The sequence below is a fragment of the Lampris incognitus genome, chromosome 5 (assembly GCF_029633865.1).
Source record: "Lampris incognitus isolate fLamInc1 chromosome 5, fLamInc1.hap2, whole genome shotgun sequence".
NCBI classification, from domain to species: domain Eukaryota; kingdom Metazoa; phylum Chordata; class Actinopteri; order Lampriformes; family Lampridae; genus Lampris; species Lampris incognitus.
In genome coordinates, this window is record NC_079215.1 from 22030020 (window position 1) to 22044390 (window position 14371).

Here is a 14371-nt window from a genome sequence, read left to right on the forward strand (position 1 = left end):
ACATGTCATATCTGGTATGTATCCGTTTCTTACACAAATAGGTATTGTGACTGAACATATTGTAGCGAATTCGGGGGACAACGCAACCACAGGAACTGCCGCGGTCGGGACGCGAACCTGTAGCGCCCGCACCGCAGGAGACATCGCTAACCGCTCGACTAAAGAGTCAGACCCGCGAGCCAGCGGTCAGCGTGTCTTCTTATCCATGCACGTTACAATATGTAACAGCTCTAAATGTGATACTGTCCTAGTAGAGCGACTGCCAATCCAAAGTTTAAGTTGGTAATGCCTTCCTCAAATTTCACAACGATTCCACCAGCTTTCTTGTGTCATGATGTTTGAGGTCGTAGTTTGACTCCAGCCTCAATATTGTAGCGAATTCGGGAGGCAACCAGTTCCTGTCGTTGCCTCCCGAATTCGCTACAATATCATAACCGTACAAACAATTCAACTTTTGTTGAATACAAACAATTCAACCGTACAAACAAACTACGAGGGATTACCTTTGATTTGATGAAGCAAAACTTGTTATCCTTCAATAACGGATGGTAAAAGCAGTCTTGGACATGTCCACCACCAAAGTAATCGTATGCTTCTAAAGACTTGTGTGCCTTCATTGATTCTTTCGTAAATATACTTGGTGTATCTATGAGGTATTCACTCACATCCCTCCAGCCGATGTTTGGCAACTTCGTGATATCACTTGTCCACTGAGCGGCAGCAAGCATGAACGGATCGGGAAGGTCTTCTCCAGTGCTTAGCCTAAGTTTCGACTCGTAATGCTTTCTGTCTTCCTTGCTTAGACCTTCAACATATTCTGAGAATTCAATTTCCTCAAATTTCTAAGTTTTCTCTGTTTAATTAAAAATGTTATACGCTTTCGTCAGTGAGTTTCACCGGTACGCACGTTATTTCTCGGCCACGTTTTGCCACACGTTCTGCGCGCGCATCTTATTTATAACGCAGCTTTTACGTCACGCGTTAAGGGGTCTATTATTTTTTGGCACGTTTAGTTTACTAGTGGCGCGCGATCACACATTGCGTCATGTAAAACTCCAAAACGAATACAAGCGCTGAGCAAGAGCGTTGAACAAATCAACAAATGGATGTCTCAGAATTTTCTTCAATTAAACAAAGACAAAGCTGAAGAAACTGCTGCAATCGGTAATGTTAAAAACCACAAACGAAGCGAGAAATCTGGTGTAGTCATGGACTCAGACCTGAATTTCAATAACCACACTTGAGATAATTACAAAGTCAGCTTGCTATCATGAAACAAAATGTATCAAGGATTTATGTCTCAGCAGGATTTGGAGAAACTTTCCATATATTTATCTTCTGTCGACTCGACTACTGTTACGGCGTCTTTACAGGTCTCTCTAATAAATCGATCAACTAGCTGCATCTGATTCAGAACGCTGCTGCTGCTCGAGTCCTGACTAAGACCCAAAAAGTGGATCACATCGCTCCAATTCTGAGGTCGAACACTGGTTTCCTGTCAGAATTTATTTTTAAAATACTGCTCTCGGTTTATAAAGCACTGAATGGTTTAGGGGCCAAAATTCATTCCTGATCTTATGCTACGCTATGAACCATCCAGACCTCTCAGGTGGTCTGGGACAGGTCTGCTTAACTGTCCCCGAAGTCTAAACTAAACACGGAGAGGCAGCTTTCAGTTTTATGCACCACATATCTGGAACAAACGCTCAGAAAACTGCAGGTCCGCTCTAACTCTGTTGTTTTAAACCAAGGCTGAAGACTTTCCTTTTGATTATCATCTTGTGCTGCGCTGTTAACTTTTACTCTTTATTTGTATTTAAATGTCTTTTGACTTATGTTGCTTTTACATTTTGTCTTAACGCCTTTTATGTTTTCTGTAAAGCACTTTGAATTGCCTTGTTTCTGAAATGTGTTGTACGAATAAATCGCCTTGCCTTTAGGTTGTATCCAAAAGGACCACTCAGCCAGCTTGTTCGCTAAATAGCGAGCTAACAAGTTGCACTGAGGACAATTTGACACTCACCTCATTCATTGCGGCTCCTAATCACTCGCTTAGCACAGGGTTCAGGCCTTGGATTTGTGCGCCACTATTCTACAAATGTTAGGTTGTTTTCCGCTTGATCTGAATAATGACGATAACATTTATCGATGGCTAGCTCCTACCGACAACATGGTAGCATGTCGGGCTAGTTCTTCTCCTTCGTCTTCTTCTGCTGTATGTGCATTACAGCCACCTTTAGGACTGGAGTGTGGGTCCGGATATCCATTACCCACCAAAACAAGGGCCAGTATCCCTGACACGGAGCTGTCTCTGAGCATTGAAATGTATTTTACGCTATTGATAGCATTTTCAGAAACTGAATAAAATGTTTTGAGTCATATTTGACTGGGGCAAACAGGGTATGGAAACGTCACGTTCAACTGTCAGGCACTGATAGTGGAGCCTCACTCTGTCCCCCCCCCCCCCCACACACACACTTGCAGAGTGCATTCAGTTTTTTTTTATGAACTTGGGTGTCCTGAATTTACTTTGAATCCAAGTTCTAGTTTGGAGAGAGAACTGGGAGCCAAGAAGACGCTTATCACGCTAACACCAATACCAGTTGTTAAAGGATGGTAAAACAAGAAGAAATGCCCATACTGCCTTGACAAAAAAAGGACCAAAAAAAAGAGACTCGCACACACATACAGAAATAAGGAACGGTGTAGAGAGATCATTCTACTTCATCTGGTACAGTATGGGTGAAAAAGTAATTTTCTTGATGAAGCTGTTTTTTCCCCTTTAAATGAAATAGGCTTTCTTACTAGAAATTAACAATGTATCTATTGTACTTTTTATTTATATAAATTTTAGCTCCACTGATGTCATAATAGTTCAGGTATCCACACGTCATTGAGTTTTGTGCAGATGATGATGTTATACTTATCTGTTGCATTAACCTTTCATTGTCTGCCCTGCTTTGTTCTGATTTTATGCTGTCTGATACAGTGCTGCTTGTTTTTAACAGTGTTCTGTAAGGTGTCATTGAGTGCTCTGATAGGCGCCCACAAATACAATTTATTATTATTATTATTGTTATTATTATTAAGTAAAACAAGAACAGGTGTTGCCAAGTATGAAATGAAGTAAGTGCACAGTGGCATGACTATAAGTAGGGTGTGTATTACAGCTGAGGATACCAATGCAGGCTTACCATGATTGACCTGTTGGCAGAGAATGTTTAGCAAGTAATATGTAAATCCTGACAATAGAAATTGTACTGAGGAGAAAATAGCGTTATGCAGTCCAGTCACCATCTCAACACAATTTGGCAAACAATGTTATGCAGTCCATATTGAGATTGGTTATGTCTGCATACTGCAATCTTGTGCATGCACATTGCGCAGTCAAACAAGGCCCCATTTAAAAAAACAAAAAACAAAAAAAAAACCTTTACAAAGGCATGCACAGGGGGTGCATCATATGCCTTCGCTATGAGACCATTTGGCAGGAAAAACCTTCCTAAATACAGAGCCAGGACCTGTTGGTTCATCTTTAACAATAACAAAATCCGCAATTTATACTATAATGTACATAATAAACTTCATAATCATAATAAAACTATAGTCACGAAACATTAAAACAGTTTGCAAAGTGCTCAACAGCCCATTTATTCAGACAGCATTTTAACTAAAATATGCAACAAAAAAAAAGCTGAAAATGAACCACAGAATGAAACGCAGGGGAAAAAAAAAATCTAGAACATAACAGAAAAGTCATTACACGTGGATGTGAGCTATGTTTACATTGTTATAGAATTGTACTTTACCTACCTTGGGGAACTGGCATTCTCTGATTTTTTTTTACAAGTTTAAACAGAAATGAGTTTGGAAAGGACAGATCAATTCTCTGCAACATCAGGTGTCAGAACAAAACATGCTATCACAACTACAGCTTGTGTGAAAATTATGTATATTCACTGATGGGTAAGCATTTCTTGTTGATTCTCATCATGGATTGTCCGTTCTTAAATTTGCTCCGATAGTTTACAAACAAATAATTTGGGATTAGGCTATAGTTGTAAGGGCTTAGTTTCTCATTGTAAATTCTCCAGTAAATTACATCATTTGTAACCTATAAAGCCACAGGCTGATTTATAATAATAAAGACAAATATAAAAGCGTTCCTGAATCCCGGTTCCTGATTTATCCTTGCAAATGGAACAATTTTTCCCCTCAAACACTGCACAGGTTCAGCCTCTCTGACAAGATGGCAACCAAAATCTGTGAATTCCCAATGCTGAAAATAACCCTCTTTTAATCAGCTCTCATGGCTAATCTGTCTCAAAACGCTGGAGATGATATCATCCAGTTACGGTTATTTGACCCACATTAGATTGTTCACATCTGCATGGGAATCTATTATGAACCAGCTCCCCTGCAATATACATCAAACCACTCCAACAATAAATAACTGCCTTATGATTCACTGTTAAGAGAACAGTATTACAGTTAAGTGCTACTACACAACAATTCTACCACCAGTTTGTTGAAGTACAGTGACTGAGATGATTGGGAGTGTAATGGGTATAGCTCAACACTTGAAACTATATGATGGGAGAAAAAGCAAGACACATCTGTAAAACTCCTCTATTCCACCAATACTGATTTTAACAAAAATACTGCACTTGATTGGAAACAATGTCCACTAACATCTGGCATGCAGGGTATAAAGGCACTAAAACTGTGCATATGGGCTTTCAGAAAATGGTAAATACATGAACATTAATAGAACAAAGAGTAATCTTTCAATCTGCCTTTAATAACCCACGCTGACACAAGTGGTAGTTCTTCTTTTCATGAACTGGTGCCTCTGGGCAGAAGCAACCGGGCATAAGAGCAAATATTGGATTGATTTAGACTGGGGCAGATAGACATTACAGATAAGTACATGGATTACAAAAAGACCAGTTGGTTGCAAAATTAACAGCAATTGTCAATTTTCAAGCCTGGGTTGTTTCTTGGGTCTACCGAGCTGTCTAGTGGGCCCTATGCGCCTTCCAGTATGGGTGCGCTGATGCTGTCTTAGACCCTGGCGATAGATGAAGCTTTTCCCACATTCTCCACATTGATAGGGCCTTTCTCCAGTGTGAATTCTGTAGTGCACTTTCAGCTCTTCCGCCCTGGTATACCCTTTCCCACAGACACTACAAAGGAAAGGTCTCTCTTTAATATGGGTCTGATAATGTGCCATTAAGGAGGAGTTAATGCGAAATGTCTTTTCACAGAGGGAACAGGCGAAGGGTCTCTCTCCTGAATGTTGCATCTCATGCAGCTTGAGAGATGAGGCTGTGTGGTACCCTTTGCCACAGTGGGAGCAGAGGAATGGTTTCTCTCCTGTATGGATGCGCTGGTGAACTTGTACGTATCGCTCATTGATGAACTTCTTGCCACAGTCTGGACAGGAATAGGGTTTCTCCTTGACATGACTCTTCATATGCTCCTCTAGCTGTTCTTTGCCAGTGAACATAACGCTGCACCGATGACAGAAGTGCAGCTGTAATTCAGACTGTACAACTGGGTTTGCATCTGCCATTGTGTGTGTATGTGTTGTAATGTGGTGTGCTTGTAAGGCTGAAAGACTATCATAGTTGGCCCCACATTCCAGGCAGCGTACAGATGACTCAGTCCTGGATTCATTGGGCAGCATCTCAGGGTATTGTGGAGGCCTTGATGACATGGGATTCATCTCGTCAGCCCAATCCTCAATACCTTTAAGTCCTACATAAAGACATAGGAATCAAAGGCAAATCACTTTTAAGATCTAATACTATTGAAGAATGACAATATTTGATTTGCAAAACATGTTTTCTTTTTAAGTTTTTCATATGGCATGCCATGAACTGAGTACAAATATTTTGTTTTAAACAAGCTCAAGTCTCATTTTAATAATTTAATGTTTACATGGCAACAGTAGTGCATTCACTAAAACATGACATACGGAACATTTCTAAATATTATTTTAATAAGATCTGGGAGCGCTCTGATTTGCAAATTAACACCCAATCCCTAAATCTCTTTTATTGGACATATTTGCAGTTAGTAAAAAATATCAAATGTGCTTCATCTGCAAAACACAGAAACTGATGGATATAGAAATAGGGTAAACATTTTGGGTAAACACTCTAATGACAGCTTTCACCTGTGTGAACCTTGTAGTGCGTTTTGAGATTTCCTTTCTGGTTGAAGCCCCTTCCACAGATAGAGCAACAGTACGGTTTCTCTCCCGTATGGGTCAGTTCATGCCTCTTGAGTTTATACACATGAGGGAAGTCTTTGCCACACACTGAACAGTGGTAGTCTAGCTTCTCCTTAGCCATCTTCAGCAGCTCAGGGGGTATTTTCACTGGGATAGGAGTTAACTTTCTGCCAGGGCCCCTCTTCACTGTGCAGAGAAATCATAAGATGGATTTTAACCATAATGTTAATTTATTGCTAGAGAAAGATTGGCCTTTTTAAAAACCTTTACCTGAATCTGACAGCAACTAGATAAAGACAACAGTGTTAATGGCATTGATTTGTTCATTGAAATAAGAATGGTCAATTCATTTTGCTCTCACCAGAAATGGAAGGAACCCTATTGCTGGCTTTTTCTTCCACAACAAACGGAAGGGTAGGTTTTCTCTTTCTGTTACTTCTCTTTTCTGTGTTTCAAAATAGATGAATAAGTTTTTAGTTATTTATCAAGTGAAAATACCAAACATTTGCTGGTTACACTTTACAAATGCTAAGACTTGCTCACCTTTCTTTGACTCATATTATTTTAAAGTACTTTAGGGGGGCGTCCAGGTAGTGTAGTGGTCTATTCCGTTGCCTACCAATACGGGGCTCACCAGTTCAAATCCCTGTTACCTCCGGCTTGGTCAGGCATCTCTACAGACATAATTGGCTGTGTCTGTGGGTGGGAAGCCAGATGTGGGTATGTGTCCTGGTTGCTGCTCTAGCGTCTCCTCTGGTCGGTCGAGCCGCCTGTTCAGGGGGGAAGGGGAACTGGGGGGAATAGCATGACCCTCTCACACACTACGTCCCCCTGGCGAAACTCCTCACTGTCAGGTGAAAAGAAGCAGCTGGCAACTCCATATGTATCGGAGGAGGTATGTGGTAGTCTACAGCCCTCCCCAGATCGGCAGAGGGGGTGGAGCAGTGACCGAGATGGCTCAGAAGAGTAGGGTAATTTGACGGGTACAATTGGGGAGAAAAAAAGGGGGGGGATCCCAAAAAAAAACCTACTTTGTTTTTAGTGTTTGGGCTTCTGGCAGGTTACTTTCCCATCCCACTTTTAATGTCTATTACAATTTACCATACATTAAACTGCACTCCCCCCCTTTTCCCCCCAATTGTACCTGGCCAATCACCCCGCTCTCTGAGCCGTCCCAGTCACTGCTCCACTACCTCTGCCGATCTGGGAAGAGACGCAGACTACCACATGCCTCCTCTGATACATGTGGAGTCGCCAGCCGCTTCTTTTCACATGTCAGTGAAGAGTTTTGCCAGGGGGATGCAGCGCGTGGGAGGATCACGCTATCCCCCCAGTTCCCCCTCCCCCCTGAACAGGCACCCTGACCGACCAGAGGCACTAGTGCAGTGACCAGGACACATACCCACATCTGGCTTCCCACCCACAGACACGGCCAATTGTGTCTGTACGGACGCCAAGCCGGAGGTAACACGGGGATTTGAACCGGCGATCCCCATGTTGGTAGGCGATGGCATAGACCACTATGCTACCCGGACGCTCCTTACACTGCACTTTCTTTCTTTCTCATACCTGGAAAGGGAAGTAGTGTCTTTGAATTCAATTCTTCTGAGGAGGACAATGCAGTAGGTAGAGCTCTCTTTCTTTGGGTTCGCCTTTTCACTACAAGATAAAACTGCCGTGTGTTAGAAGCAGTTGAGATCCTTACCTGCATGGACTTGGGGGTTTATGTTGTGACTCCCCCAAAATATCTGTCATCACTAAAAAAAAATCCCCACTATAACTCCTATACTCACCTGGAGTTGTCAGAACTTCTCTCTCTTCCTCAGGGAGGTCTAGTGGTAGTACAGATACCTCTGGAACATTCTTCCCTCTACTACGTCGCTTTAGCGCTAGCAAAAAACAACACATAAGCAACATGTCAGAAATGGTATTTCCATTAATAAGTATTTTGATTTGATTTTTTTTTTGTACCTTGACAGGTGGAAGAAACATTTGACATTGTCAGCTCCCTCTCTTTTTCTTTTCCTCCCTTCCTTGTTTCCTCTTCCTCCGCAGTTATAACTTCCATTATGAGCGTTGGACTGATGCACTCCCTCTGGTCTTGGCCTCGTGCTTGAGAATCTAATGTGACACCACCACCCTGTGCCAAAATGTAGCCATCAAAAATACAGCCCAAAGCTCTCCGAAGGACATTAGTTTCACATGACGTTCATTGAAAAGTACTGAAAACAAAAGAATTCTAAGAATTTCAGGAAAATGGGGGCAATTTTAGAAATTGATGATGTTGAGATGAAGACATTTGCGCACAATTCCTTGAGCGGTAGGATGTATTGTGAACACCTGACAATGCAGAGCTTATGAAAAGAAATCTATTTGATCTGAATGAATTACAGTTTGTGATTGACATTGTTCATTAAAGAGGTCATATTAGGCTTTTTGAATTTTTCCCTTTACTTTAGTGTGTTATATAGCTGGGAGGTGCATGTAAAACGTCTGCAGAGTTACAAAGCCCAAAGTCCACACCAAATGGAGTTATTCTCTCTGACAGAAAACTGCTTGAAATGCCTTGTTTGTAGTCCAGCGTTTTCTTCCGTTACTTATCTACGTCACTATGTAACACATCTTCATAATGCCTGAGTAGCAGCTAATTTGGCCCGCTTTCAAGCAATGTTCGGTAGAGCAGACCTGTCAGACTTTGGTGCAAAACCAGAAAGAGTTTGGTTAGCACGTATTGCAATGTCGAGAAGACAGTCTTCTTCGATGCGAAGGCAAATTCCCTTTGTATGGACATCCAAAGGAAGACAAAATGAAAATTCGGTAGTTAAAATTCCTTTTTACCACCATTGCTCAGCAGTGCAACTCCAAACTTTTATATCCCCTTCATTTTCCCAAGGACTGCTTCCTGAATCAGGCACAGTTCAATGATGGATTTTCAATTTGATCACCTTTCCTAAAGAAGAAAGCACCAGACAACATTGGATAAAGTTTCTTTTTTGAGGCCAACAACAGCCATATGCCAACATGTTTGTTTGTTCACACTGGATTTTTGGCGAGGCTAGTGCTAAAAGCAGTTATGCTCAAGCGAAGATATTCCAAGCTAAAAGCCTGTCAAACTAGGGTCTTCTTGGTAAATATAAACGTTCTTATAAAACCGTCTACTTGAGTAGTATTATAGGCATTTAATGAACTCCATCACACAAATAACCAACAATGCAGGGAGATAATAGATGAATAATACAATAAATAAATTTTATTCTGCTATCATTTGACAAAAGCAGAATAAAATTTTACTAGCTACGTAACCTGTTATTTCCTGACAGCAGACGTTTACCACTTCAGTCTGCATTTGGCACATTTCCCACATGTACACCAATTAATAGGGGCACATATAGAAAGATTTTTATATATGGCTTGTGATTGACAAACTCAATCCACTGTTATGTCACACAATAAGCAGGTAATGAGCGTACAGAGACGTCCTGCTGTAATCTTTGTTGCTGCGGATGTTTATGCTGTCCACTCTCTGAGCACAACCAAGTGCTCCTTGGATGTCCATTGCTTGGCAACAATGGCTAGCCCCCAAAAGTCCATGAAATGTGTCACACTGTGCAATGCTCACTTTACAGAAAAGCATGACATCAGAATGTCTCTGTTCATTACAAAATAATGATGTCAGTTTCTCCCTAATCTTCCCTAAGAGTACATGCAGGGAATTTTATAACTCCTTGGCCCTTGGAGAAGTAATTTTAGTTATAGTCATACATTTAGTATAAATTCCACGAAGTAATTCTGAGACGCTCCATGATTACGGGTGCAGAATTCCCCTGGCAATATTAATACTAACTAGAGATTGCTTGATGAAGAAAAAAGATCAGAATTTCTTTGTTTAATGAAAGGCAAAGTAAGTTTATTTAAACAAAACGTGTTAATATTAGGATATATTTTCAAAAGTATAATTTATAGATTACCTTGCTAGTAGCGTGTGCTGTTTGGGGACTTCCTGTTTTGCCTGAGCCATCATCGACACTGCCTTCTATGAAAATCAGATTGTCTCAGGGCAGATACCCGACATACAGCACTGACATCAAACACATTCAAAATACATTTAAAATTTGGCAAATGCATAAAGGTCCAGTTCAGATGGATACACCTAACTGAAATGAGTGTATCACTAATTGAATTCTGTTATTCATATGGTTTCACAAAGCAGTCAACAGATTTTAACAGGTATTTAAATTAACTGATAATCACATCATTACTGGTTTTAGATTTTGGGAAAAAGTGACTTCATTTCACACAAAATCAAATGTGATTTACAGTGATTTGACTAACATTTAGGAAACTATTGTTGTCCCTATGCTTCCCATTAATTTGAATTAGTTGTGGCAAAAAAGTCACCGAGAAAATGATAAAGGAATGTTCCTGGGCCCACACTAAAGTCAGTAGCCTGAAAATCACATAAAAAAATAAACAGGAGAAATCTCACAAAAATAAACAATATGAAGTCATTTCATCACTGATGGCTATGATGCATTTTGTAGAGATTTGTATCACTTACTTTTATCAACTGCTCTACTATCATGGTCAGTTGAACAAATGTTTTCTTCTTCTTGTTTCTCCTCTTCCTCCTGTTGTAGCCTAATAGTTAGATGGAGCGACTGGTCCATCAGGCTGGCAGAAGCCATCTTCAGGCCTATGACATCAGCAGCTTGAGTTCACCAGGGGCCTATTAAAGGACGTAGGGCAGGGCCATGAACAACCGTTCTTTCTTTCCCTTCTTTATTTTTTCAACTCACGATTACAAGTTTAGGTAAACTTCAGAGGCCACTACCTTTGTTGCCCTTTTTTTCTCTGAACCCTCTAAGCCTTGGATTACATTTCATGTAGTTGTTACTCGGGGTGTAAATCCCAAGTTTCATCACAGTAGGATATTATATTGACTCTTTAGAAAAGATACGATATTTGCTGATATCACAAAATCCGCCACGATATGATTTCAATTCAATTTGATTCAGGGGCCTGCGATCGATATGAGACGATATTATATGACCATTTGCCACAATCAGTTACATCTATAAACTCACAAAAAGCAACTAAAATATTTGACAATTTTATTACTGAGCTCTTCCAGACATATAAATGAAAAACCATCTATTCTTTTTAATGAAAATAAAAATAGACCTCCTGTTGTCCACAATAAAGTGCCACATTTCTCATCTTTAAGTGCAAATGGTTTTTTTTATCCACTTAAAGAGCCCTTAATGACCTTTCAATTATGAACATAAACCATGCACATCTATGTTTGATCACCTTGGATTTACAAGGTTCTGTCTGTGTGCTCAGTGCTTTAGCGATACTGAGCTTTAAAATTTTCATATCCTAGGTTTATCTTAAAAATTACGATATCGATTGATGTTTTCACTTTGCATCGATGATATTAGATCACTGAATCGATACATCAGTCCCGATCTGCATGGTTACACCCCTAGTTGTTACGAACTCTAACCAATTTCTCTTTTCTCTTTCAATACCAAATGTATCCCAGTCTGAATGACCTAAGGAAACCTTGGCAGATTTTGTGTTTATTGCCATTCACAGTGTAGCCAAAGTTATTTAGGATTTCGTTTGTATTTGTCATCAATATGTTTTATTCTATGGCACTGAATTTTCTTCTAGGATGTATCTTCGAATCTCATTAACTCTGATACAAAACAGACAAAGAAAGGAACTAAGGAAAAAAGGGAAGTGGTCATTACTTGGCAAGATCTAAAAACTAGCAGTAGTCTTTTAATTAGAAACCTATTTGCAGTGTTTCACTTTTGTATTCTATAAGTGGAAAGTAACTGTTGATTTAACTGCCACCAATTAATCCCATAACCAAAAGTAACCAAGTCACACTACCTAATGAAATGTAGCATGTTTATTTAAAGAGCAGTAAGTACAATATCTGTGATGACATGTTATAACATAATTGTAATCCTCCCAAGTTCAGTTTATCCAAATAATTGGGGAGCCCATGTGCAATTTTATAATGTACATGACAAAACATAGTTAAGGTTAATTGATGTGCTATTATTGCTTCGCTTTGAGGAGCAAATAATCCGGAATGTGGGCAATGGGTGTCTATAGCAGTTATTCTAATTTACTGTGTTTTCTGCACTCCAAGTTCTTGTCCCTCGATATTTCTCCACACAACCATGTTTGTTACCTTCCTCACGTCGTTTCTACGATACGAATTGAGTCCCAAACCAAGACTTAATAGAGAACCCCCGAGTTCTCTTTAATGCAGCATTAGTTACGAAGACTTGTGACTTTCAAGGTCGAAAACACAATATATTATTGCCAGCAATCTATGGCGACGCTGTTTTAGTGTTATTTGAGATTGAAGACAACCAATGTCAACTTTTCCAAGCCATTTCACCTGAGGCCATGAGTGCACCACCGGCGAAGTTCTTGTTTGATGGACATTATCTGCCTCGTAGTTTATGTTAATAACAAATGAGCGAAACACACGATTGCCCAAGTACAATTAACGTGTATGCAGGCCAGCTTCGACTTACATTGCTTGGTAACGCTTATGAGCTAAATACTTGAATGGTACCTCGAACATAGTGTCAGCCGTGTTTGAAGGTTCTCTGTTTTAAGGGACCGCAACAAGAAGACTGGCGACGGTCTATTCTAACTAATTAGTACGTAAAATCGCATTAAAACTGACCCAAACAGGAAAAATAGTGATGCGCTCACTGACGGCTCCTCCTCCACTCGTGTTTTTCTCTTCTTCGTCTGCTTCTTCTTTCACTTCTACGTCGTCTTCTTCTGTTGCGTCTTCTTCTTCTTCTTCTTCTTCTGCTTGGTTTTTATTGACAGTTCGCATCCGAAATATTGCATTACCGCCATCTAATGAATTTAAGCTAAATCTCCACTATGTCTGTGGATGTTCTCATTCATCAGGTCATGGTTATCCAAAGGAATTGAATCGAGTGCAACTGGACTTGGTATATATCCGTGAAGACGTTTCGCCTCTCATCCAAGAGGCTTCATCAGTTCGTGCCTGTCTGACTAGATCAAGATATATACCAAGTCCAGTTGCACTCGATTCAATTCCTTTGGATAAATCCCCACTAGCCAAATAAAATAATAAGTCCTTCCCATCATTTCCCACTCTTCTATAACCTGATATAACTTCTTTATTTCTAATGTTTCTGAGAGCGTCTAAAAGCACACCTTCTCCAGAAACTCCCTTCTTCTTCAAGGCTTCCTCTTTAGCGAGGGTTGCCAGCACCATCAGGATGATATGCTTGCCAAACAAGTCTCCTCCAGTCCTTTCTGTCCTAAGCTGATCTTGTTGCCTCCGATATTTTCAGACTAAGCCATTCTTTGATGTCATCATGATACTGCCTTTTTGGTCGGCATTTCGTGCGCTTTGCTGGTGTAGTTCCCAAAATCGCTGTCTTAGTTAATTTACTTCCACCTGGACGACAGGTATGACCAAAGAATGATAACTTTCTTTTCATTATATGCGCCATTAGTCCTCTTTTTGTTCCAATTCATTAAGGATGCTCGCATTCATTCGTTTCTCTGTACAGCTTATTCGAAGCATCCTACATAAAGCCATATCTCTGCAACCTCTATCCTGTTTACCGTCGCTTTCTTCAGCTCCACATGACAACACTGGCCAGACGAGCTCTTTAAGTAGACTGACTTTCACTTCTTTTCTTATTCCCCTGTCTTTCTATATTGATAACATCTCCATCATTCCTTTCTTTGCTAAGGTAATTCTGTTTTTTTTAATGTCATCTGTACAATCACCGTCATTTTTCTTAACTGAACCCAAGTATTTGAAGCTCTCTAGGTGTTCTACATCTTGTCCATCTACTGATATTACAATATCCGATTCCCTCACTTTCATGCACTGTCTTTTTCACATTCAAACTGAGCAAAATCTTTTTCCCTGCATCGTTTATAAGGGTGGGAATACATTCAGTCCGTTTAGACTGAAGCGGTCACTTACATGACTGATGAAACGCTTCTGCCAATAATCGTTGCGTCCACATGAACTGAGTCAACTTTCTGTCAACTTCCAATCCGCTTTAGAACCAACTTCCGTGTGACGAAAGCATTTGAATGCCTCCG

General features: G+C 40.2%; 1 protein-coding gene and 1 long non-coding RNA gene across 5 annotated transcripts; one reads left to right on the forward strand and one right to left on the reverse strand.

The window, feature by feature from the left end:
• The first annotated feature begins 1025 nt into the window (after positions 1–1025).
• On the forward strand, positions 1026–8549 carry LOC130113146 (uncharacterized). 2 transcript variants are annotated; one of them, XR_008810271.1, is made up of 4 exons: positions 1026–1164; positions 5268–5400; positions 6603–6652; positions 8294–8549. It is a non-coding gene; the product is annotated as an uncharacterized LOC130113146 (long non-coding RNA). The 2 variants fall into 2 exon arrangements; XR_008810272.1 differs by having other exon boundaries at positions 8218–8304.
• On the reverse strand, positions 3655–14310 carry LOC130113145 (zinc finger protein OZF-like). Of its 3 annotated transcripts, none has more exons than XM_056280678.1 (9): positions 14250–14310; positions 10797–10964; positions 10207–10271; positions 8210–8378; positions 8032–8127; positions 7808–7897; positions 6600–6683; positions 6182–6424; positions 3655–5760 (listed from the first exon to the last, which is right to left on the reverse strand). In XM_056280678.1, exons 2-9 carry the CDS (start codon positions 10921–10923, stop codon positions 4976–4978), a joined length of 1659 nt encoding a protein of 552 aa, XP_056136653.1. In that variant the 5' UTR covers positions 10924–10964; positions 14250–14310; the 3' UTR covers positions 3655–4975. The 3 variants fall into 3 exon arrangements, with proteins under 3 accessions (XP_056136653.1, XP_056136652.1, XP_056136655.1); XM_056280677.1 differs by lacking the exon at positions 14250–14310 and adding an exon at positions 12954–13064; XM_056280680.1 differs by lacking the exon at positions 14250–14310 and having other exon boundaries at positions 10207–10316; positions 10797–10894.
• Positions 14311–14371: the final 61 nt, after the last annotated feature.